The sequence below is a fragment of the Podarcis tiliguerta genome (genome assembly GCF_965153285.1).
Source record: "Podarcis tiliguerta genome assembly, chromosome: 7".
Lineage (NCBI taxonomy): Eukaryota > Metazoa > Chordata > Lepidosauria > Squamata > Lacertidae > Podarcis > Podarcis tiliguerta.
Window position 1 is genome coordinate 11,329,727 of NC_139540.1, and position 16,532 is coordinate 11,346,258.

General features: G+C 44.8%; 1 protein-coding gene and 1 long non-coding RNA gene across 3 annotated transcripts in view; both read left to right on the top strand.

The window, feature by feature from the left end:
• The window catches only part of LOC310682281, a 430,308-nt gene that overhangs the window by 300,208 nt on the left and 113,568 nt on the right, over nt 1–16,532 (top strand). The gene's annotated exons all lie outside the window — the stretch shown is intronic.
• Nucleotides 1–16,532, top strand: part of ADCY8 (adenylate cyclase 8) — a 127,040-nt gene that overhangs the window by 77,328 nt on the left and 33,180 nt on the right. The window contains exons 8-10 of one of the 2 annotated variants that reach the window (XM_083450415.1): nt 3,467–3,664; nt 12,474–12,574; nt 15,126–15,327. In XM_083450415.1, the coding sequence (XP_083306541.1) occupies nt 3,467–3,664; nt 12,474–12,574; nt 15,126–15,327 (501 nt within the window). The remainder of the gene's footprint in view (nt 1–3,466; nt 3,665–12,473; nt 12,575–15,125; nt 15,328–16,532) is intronic. The other variant, XM_083450416.1, reaches the window with a different exon arrangement.

Consider the following 16,532-nt stretch of genomic DNA (forward strand, 5'->3'; position numbering starts at 1 on the left):
ATTCTTCAGCGATCGGCCTTCTTTATGGTCCAGCTCTCACTTCCATACATCACTGGGAGCCAGTGTGGTGTAGTGGTTAAGAGCGGTAGTCACGTAATCTGGGTAACCGGGTTCGCGTCTCCGCTCCTCCACATGCAGCTGCTGGGTGACCTTGGGCCAGTCACACTTCTTTGAAGTCTCTCAGCCCCACTCACCTCACAGAGTGTTTGTTGTGGGGGAGGAAGGGAAAGGAGATTGTTAGCCGCTTTGAGACTCCTGAAGGGGAGTGAAAGGCAGGATATCAAATCCAAACTCTTCTTCTTCTTCTACTGGGAAAACCATAGCTTTAACTATACAGACCTTTGTTGGCAAGGTGATGCCTCTACTTTTGGAGGGAAATACCTCTGACCTTTTGAGCATGACACCAGGGTTCTCTTTATTCAAAACATCTGTCTTGAAGTTTTACAGTTTGTGTGTGTGTTCATTCTGAGCATATGCAGTTATTTTTAATTAATTTTTTGTACTCTCCCTCCATTTTAGCATGCTCCATGCCAGTGTCATGGTAGTAGCTGTAGTAGAGAACATACCTGTTAACAGCTATGCTCTTTGGCTCCACATGCTTCCCAGTTGTGATAAATCACATGGAAAAGTAACACACAGCCACTATTCTTCCCATTGTGTGACAACACAGCTACAGCCTGCCTTATTTACTTATTACATTTGTATTCCCCCCTGTTGTCCGAGGGTGTAAAATATGGACTCCCCCCATTTGTCCTCACAACAGCCCTGTGAGGTGGGTTCCTAGGGACAAAAAATAATAATGCTGCCTTATACTGACCATTCATCCATCTAGTGCAGTACTGTCTGCACTGACAGCAGCTTCCCAGGATTAGGGACAAGCATCTTTCCCAGACTTACCTGGAGATGCTGGGGACTGAACCTGAGACCTTCTGCATGCAAAGCAGATGCTCTACTGCTGATCTACAGCCCTTGAAAAGATTCAAGCTGCACCTTTTCAGATGTTCTGCCAATGTGTATGATGGGAACTAAAATTCCGTATATTCCCCCCACCCACAAACACACCAAAGAATTTGCTCAATGGTGAAGATGCAGCCAACACACATACAATGGTATGTAGAGTAAGGCTACCAGACGTCCCCGTTTCCCAGGGACAGTCCCCGGATTTGCAAATCAGTCCCCATGCAAAATCCATTGAAGTTGAAGAGTCCCCGGATTCATTGAAAAAAAATCTGGTAACCTTAACATAGAAGGTGGGCCCTCGATGAGAGCAGAAACCATGAAAAATAATAATTGTCAGTTGCCTTCCTATCGTACACTAGGTAATGCAATTCACTACCACTTAATGCGTGGGGACTGATAGACTGGAGAGTTGGGTCTATGAGCAGCTTTGGCCATGATAACCAAAATAAGTCTCCATGTTCAGAGAGAGTGTAGCTTTAAATATCAATGGCTGGAAGGAAGGGACAAAGACTGGAGGAAAAGTTCCATAGATTCTCGGTCCACCAGAGACTGCCTCTGAGAACAGAATTAGGGTAGCTCCTTACTCACTGCAATGCGTCCTTCAGAAAGGATGTTGGTTTGCATGAAATTGGCACGTGCTAATTTTATACAGGGAGATGCAGATTTAGAAACAATGGCTATTATTGAAATAGAAATATGATGCATCTCACTGTGGTGGGAAGATAGTGACCAGGTGGCCTTTCTGCCTGCTCAGCCTTCTATCCTGTGGGCAGGTGACTTTGAGGACCCTGTTGATGTCCCTTCTTGGATTCTATATCTCTTTAAACAAGACATGGACTGGAAAGCTCTCTGTAAAGTGACCACCTGGTATAAGATGCTGAATTCAATGGCATCTTTTTTTGAACCAGCAGGACACTATGTGTTGATATCTGAGATTCAGCTTCAAACACATATATTGTAGCAATTTATCTTTTTACTGCTACTATTAATTTTTCAATGTATGGTGTGTGTGTGTTCTGTAACAGCGGCATCCGTACGCTGAAACCCTACACACACTTATTTAGGAGTAGGTCCTCAGTGTTAGACTTACATCTGAGCAGTAGAGATAGATATGGCTGTGGTGATAAGTATGAAATTCATAAGTATACATGAATTCTGTAGACCTGGTTCATCTTGAACAGTCAAATCCCCAAACCAGAGTGCCTTGCTGTGAATGCAGCCCTGTGAAGGAAGTAATGTTTGAGTGGCTGGGACCACACAGCTTCCCAGAAAATATTACTGTACATGGGGGAGGAGAAACTCAGGTCCCTGTGTACAAGCAAATCCCCGCTGGGCAGCCATGCAATCTTGATGTTTTATACATTTCCCATTCCATATGGCTATAGCCACAATAGCAATCCATGGGGAGACTTCAGCACAAGAGTCACCAACCTGGTGCACCTGGGTGCAGTGGTGCCCATGAGGTTCTCCACTGTTGCCCATGAGGCACCTGAGCCCTTTCCCACATCCTCCATGATCATGAGATGGTCTGAGGGTTGTCACCTTACCTTGTTCTCCCTTGATCCAGGTTCAATCCCCAGCATATTCAGGTAAGGCTGGGGAAAGACTGCTTTCTGAAATGCTGGAGACCTGCTATTAGTGCGGACAACACCAAGCTAGATGTTGTCTTATTCCAAAAGGAATAAGAACGTAGTTAGCTTCCTTATAGGGACACGGGTGGCGCTGTGGGTAAAACCTCAGTGCCTAGGACTTGCCGATCGTATGGTCGGCGGTTTGAATCCCCGTGGCGGGGTGCGCTCCCGTCGTTCGGTCCCAGCGCCTGCCAACCTAGCAGTTCAAAAGCACCCTCGGGTGCAAGTAGATAAATAGGGACCGCTTACCAGCAGGAAGGTAAACGGCGTTCCGTGTGCTGCCCTGGCTCGCCAGATGCAGCTTGTCACGCTGGCCACGTGACCCGGAAGTGTCTGCGGACAGCGCTGGCTCCCGGCCTCTAGGGTGAGATGAGCGCACAACCCTAGAGTCTGGCAAGACTGGCCCGTACGGGCAGGGGTACCTTTACCTTTTTAGCTTCCTTATACCAGGTCAGACCATATATTCCATGCAGCACATGATCTTTCCCCACTCCTCTGCTTTGGAAATTGTTTTGATGGGTTTAACCTGTTATTGGATGATGTGCAGTTGTATTCCTTCAAAAATTATTAACAGCAATTAATAATAATAATAATAATAATAATAATAATAAATGGTCAGATGACGGATGGACGAATGGAATTGCCAGCTTCAAAACCCATTGAAAACATGCCATCAAAGCAGTTCTGCCTATTTTACTTGTGTGGATTTTGTGGTTCGGACCTTTACATTTAAAACTTTGCGGGGTGAATGAATTGCATGGGATGCTGTCATTAGAAAAAGAGAAGCAGCAAAAAATAAAAAATAAAATAAAGATTGCATTTTTAATCCAAAGGGGACTAGCAAGTTTATTCTTTTTGCATGTGCTTTCCCCTAGACTCTGGCTGCCCTAACAAGAAATTCAATAAATCTGCTTCCAAACCATCTTGCACAAGCTTTGCATGTCCAGTCTGGGCCCGAGGAAATTAACAAGCGAATAGAGCACACCATCGACTTGCGGAGTGGCGATAAATTGCGAAGAGAGCATATCAAGCCTTTCTCCCTGATGTTTAAAGACTCTAGCCTGGAGCATAAGGTAGCTGGGTCTTGATAGATGCTTTTTTCTTTTCGTTTTTTGCCAACTCAAAACTGTCTTGGAATTAGTGAATAAGATGACATTGCTTTGGGTTTTCTTTTCTGATTTTTCTCTCTCCCTGCCCTCTCCCCCAGACTGATCTGAGAGCAATTCAAAAGCACTGCAGTTCTTGTAGTTGCATAAGTGTGATGACTCAGTTTAAGAGCCAGGAAACCCCTTCTGGAAGAAGTGACTAAGCTTTGCAAGACAACCAAAGCACTGTGATATAAAAAAGGGGGGAGGGGGGACAAAGATTGGCTCAAACAAACCAACCAACCAACAAATCTCTGCTTTTCTGCTCTGAAGTCAGGAGACACCTTTATTGTAACAATGTGTTAAGGGGTTTTGTGACAGCTGGCTGCCTAGGCATGTTCACCAACAGTCAATGGGCCATAACCATATATTTACCACAAATGTATGAAACTGTAGTCTGGTGGCCATTTTTAAAGGGTGGAGAGAGGATTAAGAACCCTCTTTTGGAAGGGGTGAGCAGGAGCATAAAAGCAAAGAGCCATTGCAAATAAGCCACTTGAGAATTATTTCAGATATTAATATTGTGCAGCTTAAAGCAACAGGATGCATAAAAACAGACTCCTTTTGGGAATAAAACATTGTCAAGGCCCATAATTTTGATTAAAGCTTTACTTGCAGAGCTTTCTTCAAAACAGGACGAAGTAAATGGTACATGCAAAATATGCATAAGATCATGTACAAGTCCAGCACAGGCTCAGCTTCTTATAAAATATGAAATACTCCCAGCAGATGTAAAATCAGAGGTCTGTCTCTCCCTACTGCTTCCATTTTGACTGAAGTTGTATTCACTCACTGGGGATGGTCATTTACACATCCTGACTTCCACAGACCCAAGGAACGAAGATTCAACCACCACCCTTCCAAGGTCGCAAATTTGCAATTCAATAGCCTCCCATATGATCTGAGGTTAAACACTCACATGTTACCGTAGCTAGTAGAAAACAACAACAGTTAGTTATCAACCCATCAAGGAGTTCAGAGACCACTTATCCAGTGGAGTTTTCCCATGTTAAACATTCAGTAATTCACAAATAGGCATTCCCCATTTCAGCATCAGTTAATCACTTATGCTCAACAAGTATATGATTTAAAGCTGGGAAATGACAGGCCCTCCTTACTTGGTGATAATCAGCTCCTGATTTGGGGAAGTGCCCTGATGATTTGGGAAAGGGCTGTGATTCAGTGGTTAGAGCACATGCTTTACATGCAAAAAAGATCTCTGGCTTCTCTAGATAAGGCCTGAATCCTTGGAGAACCATGTCCAGTCAGTGTGGGCAATACAGAACTAGATGGACCAATAGTATGACTGGGTATAAGGCAGTTCTCTATGTTCTTAATGCCCCCTCTGAGCCATTAGCCCAAAGTCTTTATGTTAGGGTCCTAAGTGCTGAGTAAATCACTACAGTCTGTTAAATACATTTTTCCCCCAGTGGGCGTTCCCAGCTGAGTAAATGAGTCTTTACCACACATGTCCATTTATTAGGGTTTGGGGTAGGGTTTTAATGTTGTTTTAAATGTATCTGTTGGGTTTGTATTTTTAACAATTTGTAATACAGCGGTACCTCGGTTTAAGAACAGCCCTGTTTATGAACTATTCGGTTTACGAACTCCGCAAAACCGGAAGTAGTGTCCCAGTTTGCAAACTTTACCTCGGTCTAAGAACGGAAGCCAAACAGTAGAAGGGCACCGGCGGCGGGAGACTTCATTAGGGAAAGCACACCTCGGTTTCAGAACGGTTTCAGTTTAAGAACGAACTTCCGAAATGGATTAAGTTCATAAACCGAGGTACCACTGTACTTGTATGTGCAAATCTCCTTGAGGCGGTGGTTTAGAAGGTGATGAATAAATCAACTGTAATGGTGATAATAATAAAAGGGCAATGCAGATTGAGTGTGACAGCCTATGACACAAATTACAGAATTTTAATTGTTAGATGAAGATTTTGTGGAGTGGTTGTTTTTGCACTGCACCTTTCAGAATTTTGTCTATATGCCAATAAAAGTTTGAGATTGAAATGACAGGCCAGTCTGGATGGGTCAAAACCCTAGCTCTAGGAATAGGAGGAACTATGTCATCGAGGTCAGGAGAATGAGGGGAAATTGATTTTATCCAAGGAAGTGACTCGATTCCAAGAGTCCATAAGGAGTCCAAAATTACAGGCAGGCTAGACTTGAGAAAGATATTTGAAACAGGATTATAATATATATATATATTTCTCTATTTTATTATAAACTTCTTCTCATTAATGAATTGTTGTTCCAGTCCTCTGCCTCCCATCACTCCTTCCCATCATTGGTATATAGAACGGTGCCCTTGTGTATGATGTTGGGTCTATTTTGCTGGCAGATTATTAGAATCCCAAGCTAGGAGCAATGGGGATAGGGTGATATCCAACAATGGTCATACGTGGACTCAGGCCTGTTTATTTCAGTGGGTAGGGCTTAGTTTGAATGTGACTGTATGCTGAGCCTAGGAGTTTGCTTTTTAGTAGCGGAACTGGATGAAGCTCACAATCCTTTCACACCAGAGCATCTTTCTCCAGGCCTTGCTCCAAACATGAATGCCTCCTAGCATGAGAAGCAACACACCTTTAATTTAGGGCTTGTGAGACTGATGTAGGCAGACTCATAGAGTTGCATCTCCCCCATCGCTTGTCCAAGCATCTTCCAGCTGAACACAGCTCCCATTGGCTTCGGCGGGGGTTTCCAAGACGTGTGCCTTGCCGGAAGGCGTCTCACTCTCCACGGTTGGAAGTGCCCCCTGCCCACTTAATCCCATTATTTTCCGAAATACTGGAAACAAGCTGAATAGGGAAAGCAACCTTGAAGAAAATCAAATAACAGTGCTTTCTTTTCTTCTTCTTTTCGGGAAACAGATAATAACCGCAGACCTGCAAACATGTCAGCTCATCTAATTTCTCCGCTTCCTTGTATGACTGCAATTCAATTTGCAATGGCCCGATCATAATGATGATACTTTTTTCTTTTCTTTTTTAAGAAGAAGGACAAACCGTAAATAGCAATTGAAAGCTTAGCTGGGTTAAATGCCTATAATAGAAGAGCTTTCTTGGGAGCCAAGTTATTTTGGCATCAGTCCAGTACTTGCCCATCAGAAAAGACAAGGCTTCAAACCACTTAATGCTGAACCACGTTGTGAACTGGCTGCATTAAGCTTTCATTGCCTGACAATGCTATTTTTTCCTGGGGGTGGGGAGTGCCTGTCCAAAGTCACCAGCTTTCCCCCTTTAGCTTCTGTATCTAAACAGGAGCCTGCTGGCGCATAAAAATGCAGTTTTCTCTGGCACACCATATGTTTAAAGCACGTCCAATGCACATGACTTTTCCCCCAAAGAAACCTGGGAACTGTAGTTTATTAAGGAAGCTGGGAATTGAACCCCCGTAAGGAAGAAAACTGCAATTCCCAGGATTCTTCAGGGCAGGGGAAAGTCATGTTTTTTATATGTGCACTGGATGTGCTTTAAATATAGGATTAGGATCTGTCCAAAGAGTTAAATGGTGGGGGAAGCATCTCCTAGTCAATTTATATGCACCACAGCCAGGAAAAAAATGTTGCCCTAGCTCTGGGGGTGGGGATATTGTGTCCCTCTAGAGCAGCCTTTCTCAACCTGTGGGTCCCCAGATGTTGTTGAACTACAACTCCCATCACCCCTAGCTAGCAAGGCCAGAGCTCAGGGATGATGGGAGTTGTAGTCCAACAACATCTGGGGACCCACAGGTTGAGAAAGGCTGCTCTAGAGGTTGTTGGACAACAGTTCCCATGATTCCTGGTTATTCACCCTAGCCTGCACAACCATTGTTCAGAGAGGATGGGAGCTGGCTTCTCCCTTCACTCTCAGACTAGGTAAAGGTAAAGGTAAAGGGACCCCTGACCATTAGGTCCAGTCGTGGCCGACTCTGGGGTTGCGGCGCTCATCTCGCTTTATTGGCCGAGGGAGCCGGCGTACAGCTTCCGAGTCATGTGGTCAGCATGACTAAGCCGCTTCTGGCGAACCAGAGCAGTGCACAGAAACACCATTTACCTTCCCACCGGAGCAGTACCTATTTATCTACTTGCACTTTGACACGCTTTTGAACTGCTAGGTTGGCAGGAGCAGGGACCGAGCAACGAGAGCTCACCCCATTGTGGGGATTAGAACCGCCAACCTTCTGATCGGCAAGCCCTAGGCTCTGTGGTTTAACCCACAGCGCCACCCAGTGTATTACAGTGCAGCAAAACAATTGCTATTAAAATTATGTCTGGCCCTCCAAAGGTCGACATAAGGTTTCCACTCAGCCATAAGATTAGATTTCTGTCTAATTTTATGGCTGTCCCTTCATGTACTGGCTCTAGTTAGTTGGCTGAACTTTATTATTTGACAGACCTCTCATTTCCTTACACCTTGGGATCCTAGAGATTTTCCCATTCCAGCATAGCAGCTGCCAATAAAACAGAGGTCATCATTCAGTGTGTTTGGGGTATGTTAACACGATTAATTTCCAAACAGCGATGGGTTTTTGTTGTTGTTTTGTTGTTGTCCTAATAATCATTCATAAACAACCATCTTCTGAATATTTATAGATTCTATATCTATTGTCTTTATATACTACCTTCCTGTGAAGGTACCCAAGGCAGTTTGCAATTTAAACACTGGGTAGGATTATGATGTGCCAGAGATTTTATTGTAGAATTATGAATGATGTACAGATAGTAGGTGCAGATATCACCCATCCATCTCTCAGAACATTTAGAGTGTTGCGTCGGGTACCCACGTATCCTACTGGGAACAATTGTTTCTCGAAAGCATCCTCTATTTGAAGGTCCATAACTATTTTATAGATAAAGAACACAAAGCGGGAGAGTTGCCCATCAATAGCATGTGGAAGATGGAGTGAATAGAGACACTCATCACTTGGGTGTAGCCTTCCCCACTTGGTGAATGGGTTGTATCCATCGCTAGCAAGGATTTCTGCTTGCCCAACAGAATTCTCACCCTCTCCTCACCCCACCCCTAAATCTGTTCTGGGGGTTCCCCCAGCCCTCCAGAGCAGATTGGGGGAAGGAACAGAGTGCAGAAGAGGAGGGGAAATCCCATTGCACTGATGGGGCGTGCAAGTTGGATACCACTCATTGTACTTGTATTTAACTTATGCTAATTATTTCAAAATGTTATGCAAATCCGCCGCCTCCTTTGTACCCTTTTTTGATGTTGATGAAAGTGGTGTATCACAACTGTAGGGTCATCTGGTGCAACTTATTGCATCAGTAGGTTTAGGAGAGATGAAAAGAAGCATTGCACATAACACATGGTTAATGTATTGAATTCATTGCCACAAGGCATGGAAATTACCAGTAGTTGAGATGCCTTGGGCAGGAGGAGGACCTTTGGACAGGTTCATGATGGTTTGGTCACCACGATAGTTAGACAAAAGCTTCACATTCATAAGTGGCATCATACTGAAAGCCAGTTGACAAGCACAAGAGGTATTTAGAAGCATAGAAAGGTCAAACCATTGGTCCATGGGGCTTAGTGTTGCCTACCGCACTGACTATCAGTGGCTCTCCAGGGTTTTAGACTGCAGATATTCCTAGCCCAACCTGGATATGCCAGGAATGGAACCTGCAGAGCTTCTGCATGCAAAGCCAATGTTTTACCACTGAGCTAACAATCCTTCTTCTGTTCGTGCCCTGACTTGAGATTTAATGACAGTTCTGTTCTGGTTTTGAAGGGTGTTTCTGATATGGATCCGTGTTTTCCATCTTTTCCATGTTTTCTAGATATTGTATATCACCTAGATAGTTTTGATAAGTAAATAATTCAACAGTGAGTTGAATCCAGAGTAATCTAGGTCCCCTAGACATCAATGTAAGAAGCTGGTCTCAAGTCATGCATTATTTGTACCTATAGCCCTATAAAACACAATCATTTAGAGGGATTATATTGAGGTGCAAGGAAGGGAGAGTGTACATGAATGTGCACATTCTGACCCCTCATCCCCACACCCTCCGTATACTCAAAAGTACTGCAGGGTAAGATTCTGCACTTGTGGAGGCTCCTAGATGTTTTGGAACCTCTGTAGACCATCCCTGATGAACACAGAGAAGGTGGCAGGGATGAGGGGTGGAGATACCACGATTTAACTTGCACAGATGAGCTTCTGAAGAGGATTCATATCTGGATCCAAACCAATGTTGGAAACAGAAATTTTAACATAGGTGTACTCCAGTCCAATCCAGTAGGACCAGAACCTGTCCAAGCCTCAGCCCTGAGGCTGAGGAGCAAATAACACACCTAGTACACAACACCAACCCAGCTGTTCCTGCTTCCAGGCCTGGGCTGTCTTTCTGAAAAGGCCTTAGAGTTCTACATCCTTACCTCCCCCATGGCCCAAGTTTGAGAGATGGGTGGAGCTGTCCACCTGTCAGTCGCTGGATATCACAATGACATCAAGTGACCCACTTTCGTCCGTGCACATGATCAGTTGATCTTTGGGGCTCGCAAAGTGTCGAAGATGCAAGCCCCGGCAATCAACTGATCATAGAATGGTCGAGTTGGAAGGGACCACAAGAGTCATCTCGTTTGACTCCCTGCAATGGAGGAATCTCAGCTAAGCCAACCATGACAGATGGCCATCCAACCTCTGCTTCAAAACCTCCAAGGAAGGAGAGTCCACAACCTCCCGAGGTGGTCAGGGCGTGCATAGTTCCACCTGTGGCACTTTGTCACAGCTATCAGCTGTTTGTCAACCCCCTTTGGCCTCAGGTGTGGGGCAGGTGGGTCTCGCTCAACCGAAACAGCCTGGTAGGATGCCTGGCAGGCCTAATTCAGCTCACAGCTGAATAGTTAAAAAGCTATTTTCCCAAGACTGGGTCCAGCTGGGATAGTGTGACCCAACATGAAATGTAAGTTATAGAAGTCCAGAGCAGAGGACTTCCAGATCAGTCGCAGCTGCCGTCAGGTCGTGAGCTTGCCTAGTGTTCAAGTCAGGCAGCTCGATCATAGAAAAGAGTACCAGTACTGGATTTATGTATAAGCTAAACAAGCTACCGTATTTTTCGCTCTATAAGACGCACCAGACCATAAGACGCACCTAGTTTTTGGAGGAGGAAAACAAGAAAAAATATATTCTGAATCTCAGAAGCCAGAACAACAAGAGGGATCACTGCACAGCGAAAGCAGCGATCCCTCTTGCTGTTCTGGCTTCTGGGATAGCTGCACAGCCTGCATTCACTCCATAAGATGCACACACATTTCTCCTTACTTTTTAGGAGGGAAAAAGTGAGTCTTATAGAACAAAAAATACGGTATATCTTAGGTCCCCACTCTCCTGGGGCCCCCCCACAAAATTTAAAGGAAAAAACCTGGATGTACATTTCCAAAATATAAGATAAAAAGCAAATAAAATAAAACCTACATACAGCAACAGTGTTTTGTGTTGTGTAGGCTCCTATGATGTAAGTAATGGGCCCCGCCTGCTAGCCTGCTCCCTAAAATATCACTGGTTTGTTCATTTTTATATATAGGGTGCCTACATTCTGCATGTGTAAATGGCTTTAGATATCTATTAGGTCCATAAATTACCATTTGGTATATATTCTTCACACAAAAAGCAGTGACGATTTGTTGTTAACAAAGGACAGCTGGACATATAAAGGGCCCCATTACCTTCAGTAGCTTAGGGCCTCATCAAACCTAAATGCAGACCTGATAAGCCCCCTTTACCTGTTGGAGTGAATCACCTCTGGCGCTCTAGCACTACCTATCTTCTGAAAGAACAGGTCAAACACATGCTTTACATGCAGAAGGTTCAATCCTGAGCTCCCTGGATTCCAGTGCGTGGTGGCTGCATCATGTAAGCTCAAACACATACTCCCCTCTGCTCTCTAGATATCTCACCAAATGGATTCCTTCCTCGCTGCTCATTTTGTGTTCAATCCATCAATCCCAACCTTTTGGCTGCAGCATCTTTGAAATATACTCAGAGTCGCAAAGTGATTTCATGCTCTTTATTCAGCTCATAGTGGTGAGGAGGAATGAATGAATGTCCCCTCAAAGTATCTGCCTTATATACATTATTTACACAATGGGCTGCACATGATTGGCTAATTCCGGAATTCTACTGTAAGCCAATCAGGTTGTGGATTCACTTCTATCTGGAGCATGATTGGGTGGTTCCTGCCAACTGATCATACTGCTGCATTGTTCTAGGACCAATCAGACTGCTGCATTCTGAATCCTATTGTTCTAGGACCAATCAGACTGCTGCATTCTGAATCCTATTGTTCTAGGACCAATCAGACTGCTGCATTTGGATCCTATTGTTCTAGGACCAATCAGACTGCTGCAGTTTGGATCCTATTCAACTCGGTACATAACAATCTTCCTCTGGCTTAAGTGGCAGAAGTTACCTTTTCAAAAAACTTCTTTAATGTGACTCATTATATGAAAAGAAAAAAGCAGGCGAGGAAAAGTTCATTGCAAGATGGAGCGGTCGGCTTTTGCTTCCCTGGTGAGGGTGATTTACAATCTCCTCCACTGCATATTTCTTCTGAGGGGATTTTTCTATATATATAACTCCTATTTAAAAAAAAAAAATCTCACCCTAGGAAGCTAATTAATTTACCGGATCGCCTTGCTAATTTCCCAGAAGCCTCGCAAAGCTGTCTTGCTCTCTTCGCAGAGCTGTCAAAGCAGACTAAAGTTATTTCTTTCCCCCCTGTGTTCCCTTTTCTATTTCAGTATTCCCAAATGAGGGACGAAGTGTTCAAGTCGAATTTGGTGTGTGCGTTCATGGTCCTCATCTTTATCACGGCGATCCAAAGCTTGCTTCCTTCTTCGAGGTAAAGGCAGAAACCTCTCTTGAACGATATTGCAGGCAGCCATCTGAATAGTTTTAGGCCTCATATTGCACAGTACATTTGAAGGAGCATCTTTCCATTTTAAACGGTCATGGCTTCCCCAAAGCATCCTGGGAAATGTAATTTGTTAAGGGTGATGGGAGTTGTTAGGAGATTCCCATCCGTCCATTCACAGAGCTACAAATGGGATCATCTTAATAGATGGTCCTGGTTGCGGGGAGGCCCCTAACCTGGTTCCCCTCCCCACCCTGGTGTGGGTAGAGCTATCACGCTTACGCCGCGGTGGCACCACAGTCACCCGGGGCTATTGCCCAATCATTTTGAAGGGTGATTGTGGGGGAAAGTATAAAAACGGCAGCGCGACATGTGCCAATCACTTGCTTTGCGCTGTCGAACACCCGCCCACCCTCCCTTTAATTTAAGTGTTCTTTGGCCTTGCTTTGGACTTCGGTTGGTTGCCCGTCTTGAGTAGGATTTTTTTCCATTTGGGAAATTGGCACAGGCCACTTGGTTTTTGTCTACCTCTTCGCAATCGTCACAACTTTTTAAGGTTTGGTGGTTAGGCATTAGCTTATGGAGAATGGGGGAACGGAGGTCGACCATCGCCTGCCCCCCCCCCCCCCAGTTTCAAGGGTATTGCATTACCCCACATTTTGTTACAAAATCCCCAGAGTAGCTGGGGAGGCCAGGGTATAAGTAATAAATTATTATTATTATTATTATTATTATTATTATTATTATTATTATTATTATTATTATTATTCCCCGCCCTCCCTGGCCAGAACCGGGCTCAGGACGGCTAACATCAATTAAAATTACAATTAAACATAATGTGGGTGGGAAACAAACAAACAAACAAAACCAGTTTATTAAAATACGGGTTAAAATACATTTTAAAATGCAGCCTCATTTTAATAGTAGCCCATAAATCAAAACCATAAGGGGAGGGGAAACATAAGGGTCAGACTGAGTCCAAACCAAAGGCCAGGCGGAACAGCTCTGTCTTGCAGGCCCTGCAGAAAGATGTCAAGTCCCACACCAATTGAGAACCACTATCCTAAACCAGTTCCTCCAAATACAAGTTGCTGGGAATCAGAGGTGGCCAGAGTACAGTTATGCTTGTGTCCAGCTTCCAGGTTTCCCCAGTCATCTGGTTGGCCTCTGTGAGGATACTGGGCCAGATGGGTCATTGGCCTGATCCAGCAAACTCTCCTTAAATTCTTATTCCCGCCAAGCTATTTTCCTCTGCCCTCCACCCTCTTCCCTATCCCTCTTCCAGCTTTTGCCTCGCGTGCTCCCTTGAACTCCCTGCTCCCACATATCCCAAAATTGTGTCCTCCAAGCACTCTTCTTCTCCTTCTCAACATCTTTCTGCGCCCCCTCGCCCAGCTTGTCCGGAGTTTTGGGTTGGGCTGCCATCAGTATGCTGATGACACCCAACTCTATCTGTTGATGGATGGCCATCCTGACTCGGCCCCAGACACACTCACACTGATCAGATGTTTGGAAGCTGGGGCTGGATGGTTACATGGGAGCCGGTTGAAGTTAAATCCTTCGAAGACAAAGGTCCTCTGGCTGGGTTGGGATGATATGGGATTGGGGGGGGGGGGGCGCAACTCCCATCTCTTGCGGGGGCTCAATTAGTGCCAGCAGCGTCCGTTAAGAGTTTGGGTGTAATCTTTGACACCTTCCTTTCCATGGAGGTGCAGATTGCAGTTATAACAAAGGCGGCATTTTTTCATCTCCTCCAAGCTAAGCAGTTGGCTCCTTATCTCTCTCGCCCTGACCTAGCCACTGTGATCCACGTGACGGTCAACTCCAGACTTGATTATTGTAACTCACTCTACATGGGGCTGCCCTTGAGACTGAACCAGAAACTCCAGTGGGTGCAGAATGCCGCGGCGAGACTCCTTACAGGGTCCTTGCCGTGGGATCACATTCACCCGGTGCTATACCAGATGCACTGGCTCCCGGTGGAGTACAGGATCAGGTTTAAGGTGCTGGTTTTAACCTTCAAAGCCCTATACGGCCTAGGACCCTCGTACCTATGGGACCGACTCTCCTGGTATGTCCCACGGAGGACCTTACGATCTTCAAACAAAAACACCTTGGAGGTCCCGGGCCACAGGGAGGCTAGGCTGGCCTCGACCAGAGCCAGGGCTTTTTCGGCCATGGCCCCGATCTGGTGGAACGCTCTGTCACAAGAGACTAGGGCCCTGCGGGACTTGTCATCTTTCCACAGAGCCTGCAAGACAGAGCTGTTCCACCAGGCCTTTGGCCAAGGCACAGTCTGACCCCCTCCTCTGGTAATCCTCACAAAACTCTAGCCCAATGGTTGCCATGAATTTGATTTTGAATTGATTTTAAAATGAATTGATTTTAGAATGTTGTGTTACTTTTATTGTTGTTAGCCGCTCTGAGCCCGGCTTTGGCTGGGGAGGGTGGGATATAAATTTTAAAAAAATATTATTTTATTATTCCTCTTTCAAGTCATGGATTCTCACGATATCCTCTTTTTCCTCCCCTTCCTCAGGATGGTACCCATGATCGTCCAGTTCTCCATCCTGATTATGCTGCACTCGGCTCTCGTCTTAATCACAACCGCGGAGGATTATAAATGCTTGCCTCTCGTGCTCCGGAAAACGTGCTGCTGGATCAATGAGACTTACTTGGCCCGGAACGTCATCATCTTTGCCTCGATTATGATTAATTTCCTGGGAGCCATCATCAACATCGTAAGCCCCCAAGGGGGTCGGGAAGGGTCTGAAGATGGGCAGAGGGCAAGGCTGGGGGAGAGGAAGAAGATTTATGAATTATTTCAACGGATAGGTTTTTGTTTTGTTTTTCAGCCACAGGCGCTTCTAATGCATGTATACAAGGGAGGATTTTAATGTTGTCACAGAGACAAGTCAGAGCTGTCGAATATCAGGGGAAATCAGTCTGCTGTAGTGCGGGATTACATGGAGCCTGATTTGTCCCTTGTGAAGATAATCTTTTTTTAAAGAAAAAGAAAATCCTCTTGCTTTATTCTGCTCAGTATATGTTGCTATTTCCGGCTACATATAGACTCATACTGGAGGGCTGAATTAAAAAAGAATTCCACTGAAAACAGTTCATGTCCGTGTGGAGATGGCAGTATCAAATCAGTAGCTCGTGTACTGCTAGACTGTACTCTTTATAAAGATTTGAGGAGTGAGGTTATTACCTACCCCTCTTCTACTATTCATATCAGGTCACTTGAGCTTTCTTTTGGCAGATTAAGATAACCAAGCAACAGCAAAAACTGCAAATTTTTTAGCAGGGGCAGTTAGAATAAGATCTATTATTTGATTAACTTTCTAACATTTTCTTTTTAAGAAAAGAAATCAAAAGAAAACCTATTGGCTCTCATGTCTGATCTGCAGCTGAAGGAACGTGTATGAATTCTGTCATTTGTACTGATATAAAAGTATTTTGTAGGGAAGCGGGTGGTCTAAACCACTGAGCCTCTTGGGCTTGCTGATCAGAAGGTTGGCGTTTTAAATCCCCGTGACAGGATGAGCTCCCGTTGCCCTGTCCCAGCTCCTGCCAACCTAGCAGTTTAAAAGCACGCCAGTGCAAGTAGATAAATAGGTATTGCTGTGGTGGGAGGGTAAGCGGCATTTCCATGTGCTCTGGCTTCCATCACGGTGTCCCATTGCACCAGAAGTGGTTTAGTCATGCTGGCCACATGACCTGGAAAGCTGTTTGCGGACAAATGCCGGCTCCCTCGGCCTGAAAGCAAGATGAGCTCCGCACCCCATAGTCGCCTTTGACTGGACTGAACCGTCCGGGGGTCCTTTACCTTTTTTATAATTAAAAAAAAAATGTATTTTGTACAGCTAACTGCTTAGCTCTATCCCTGGTATATTTTATCTTATTGCTATGTCTAGTGGCTAATGCAAATAAAGTACCAATCTAT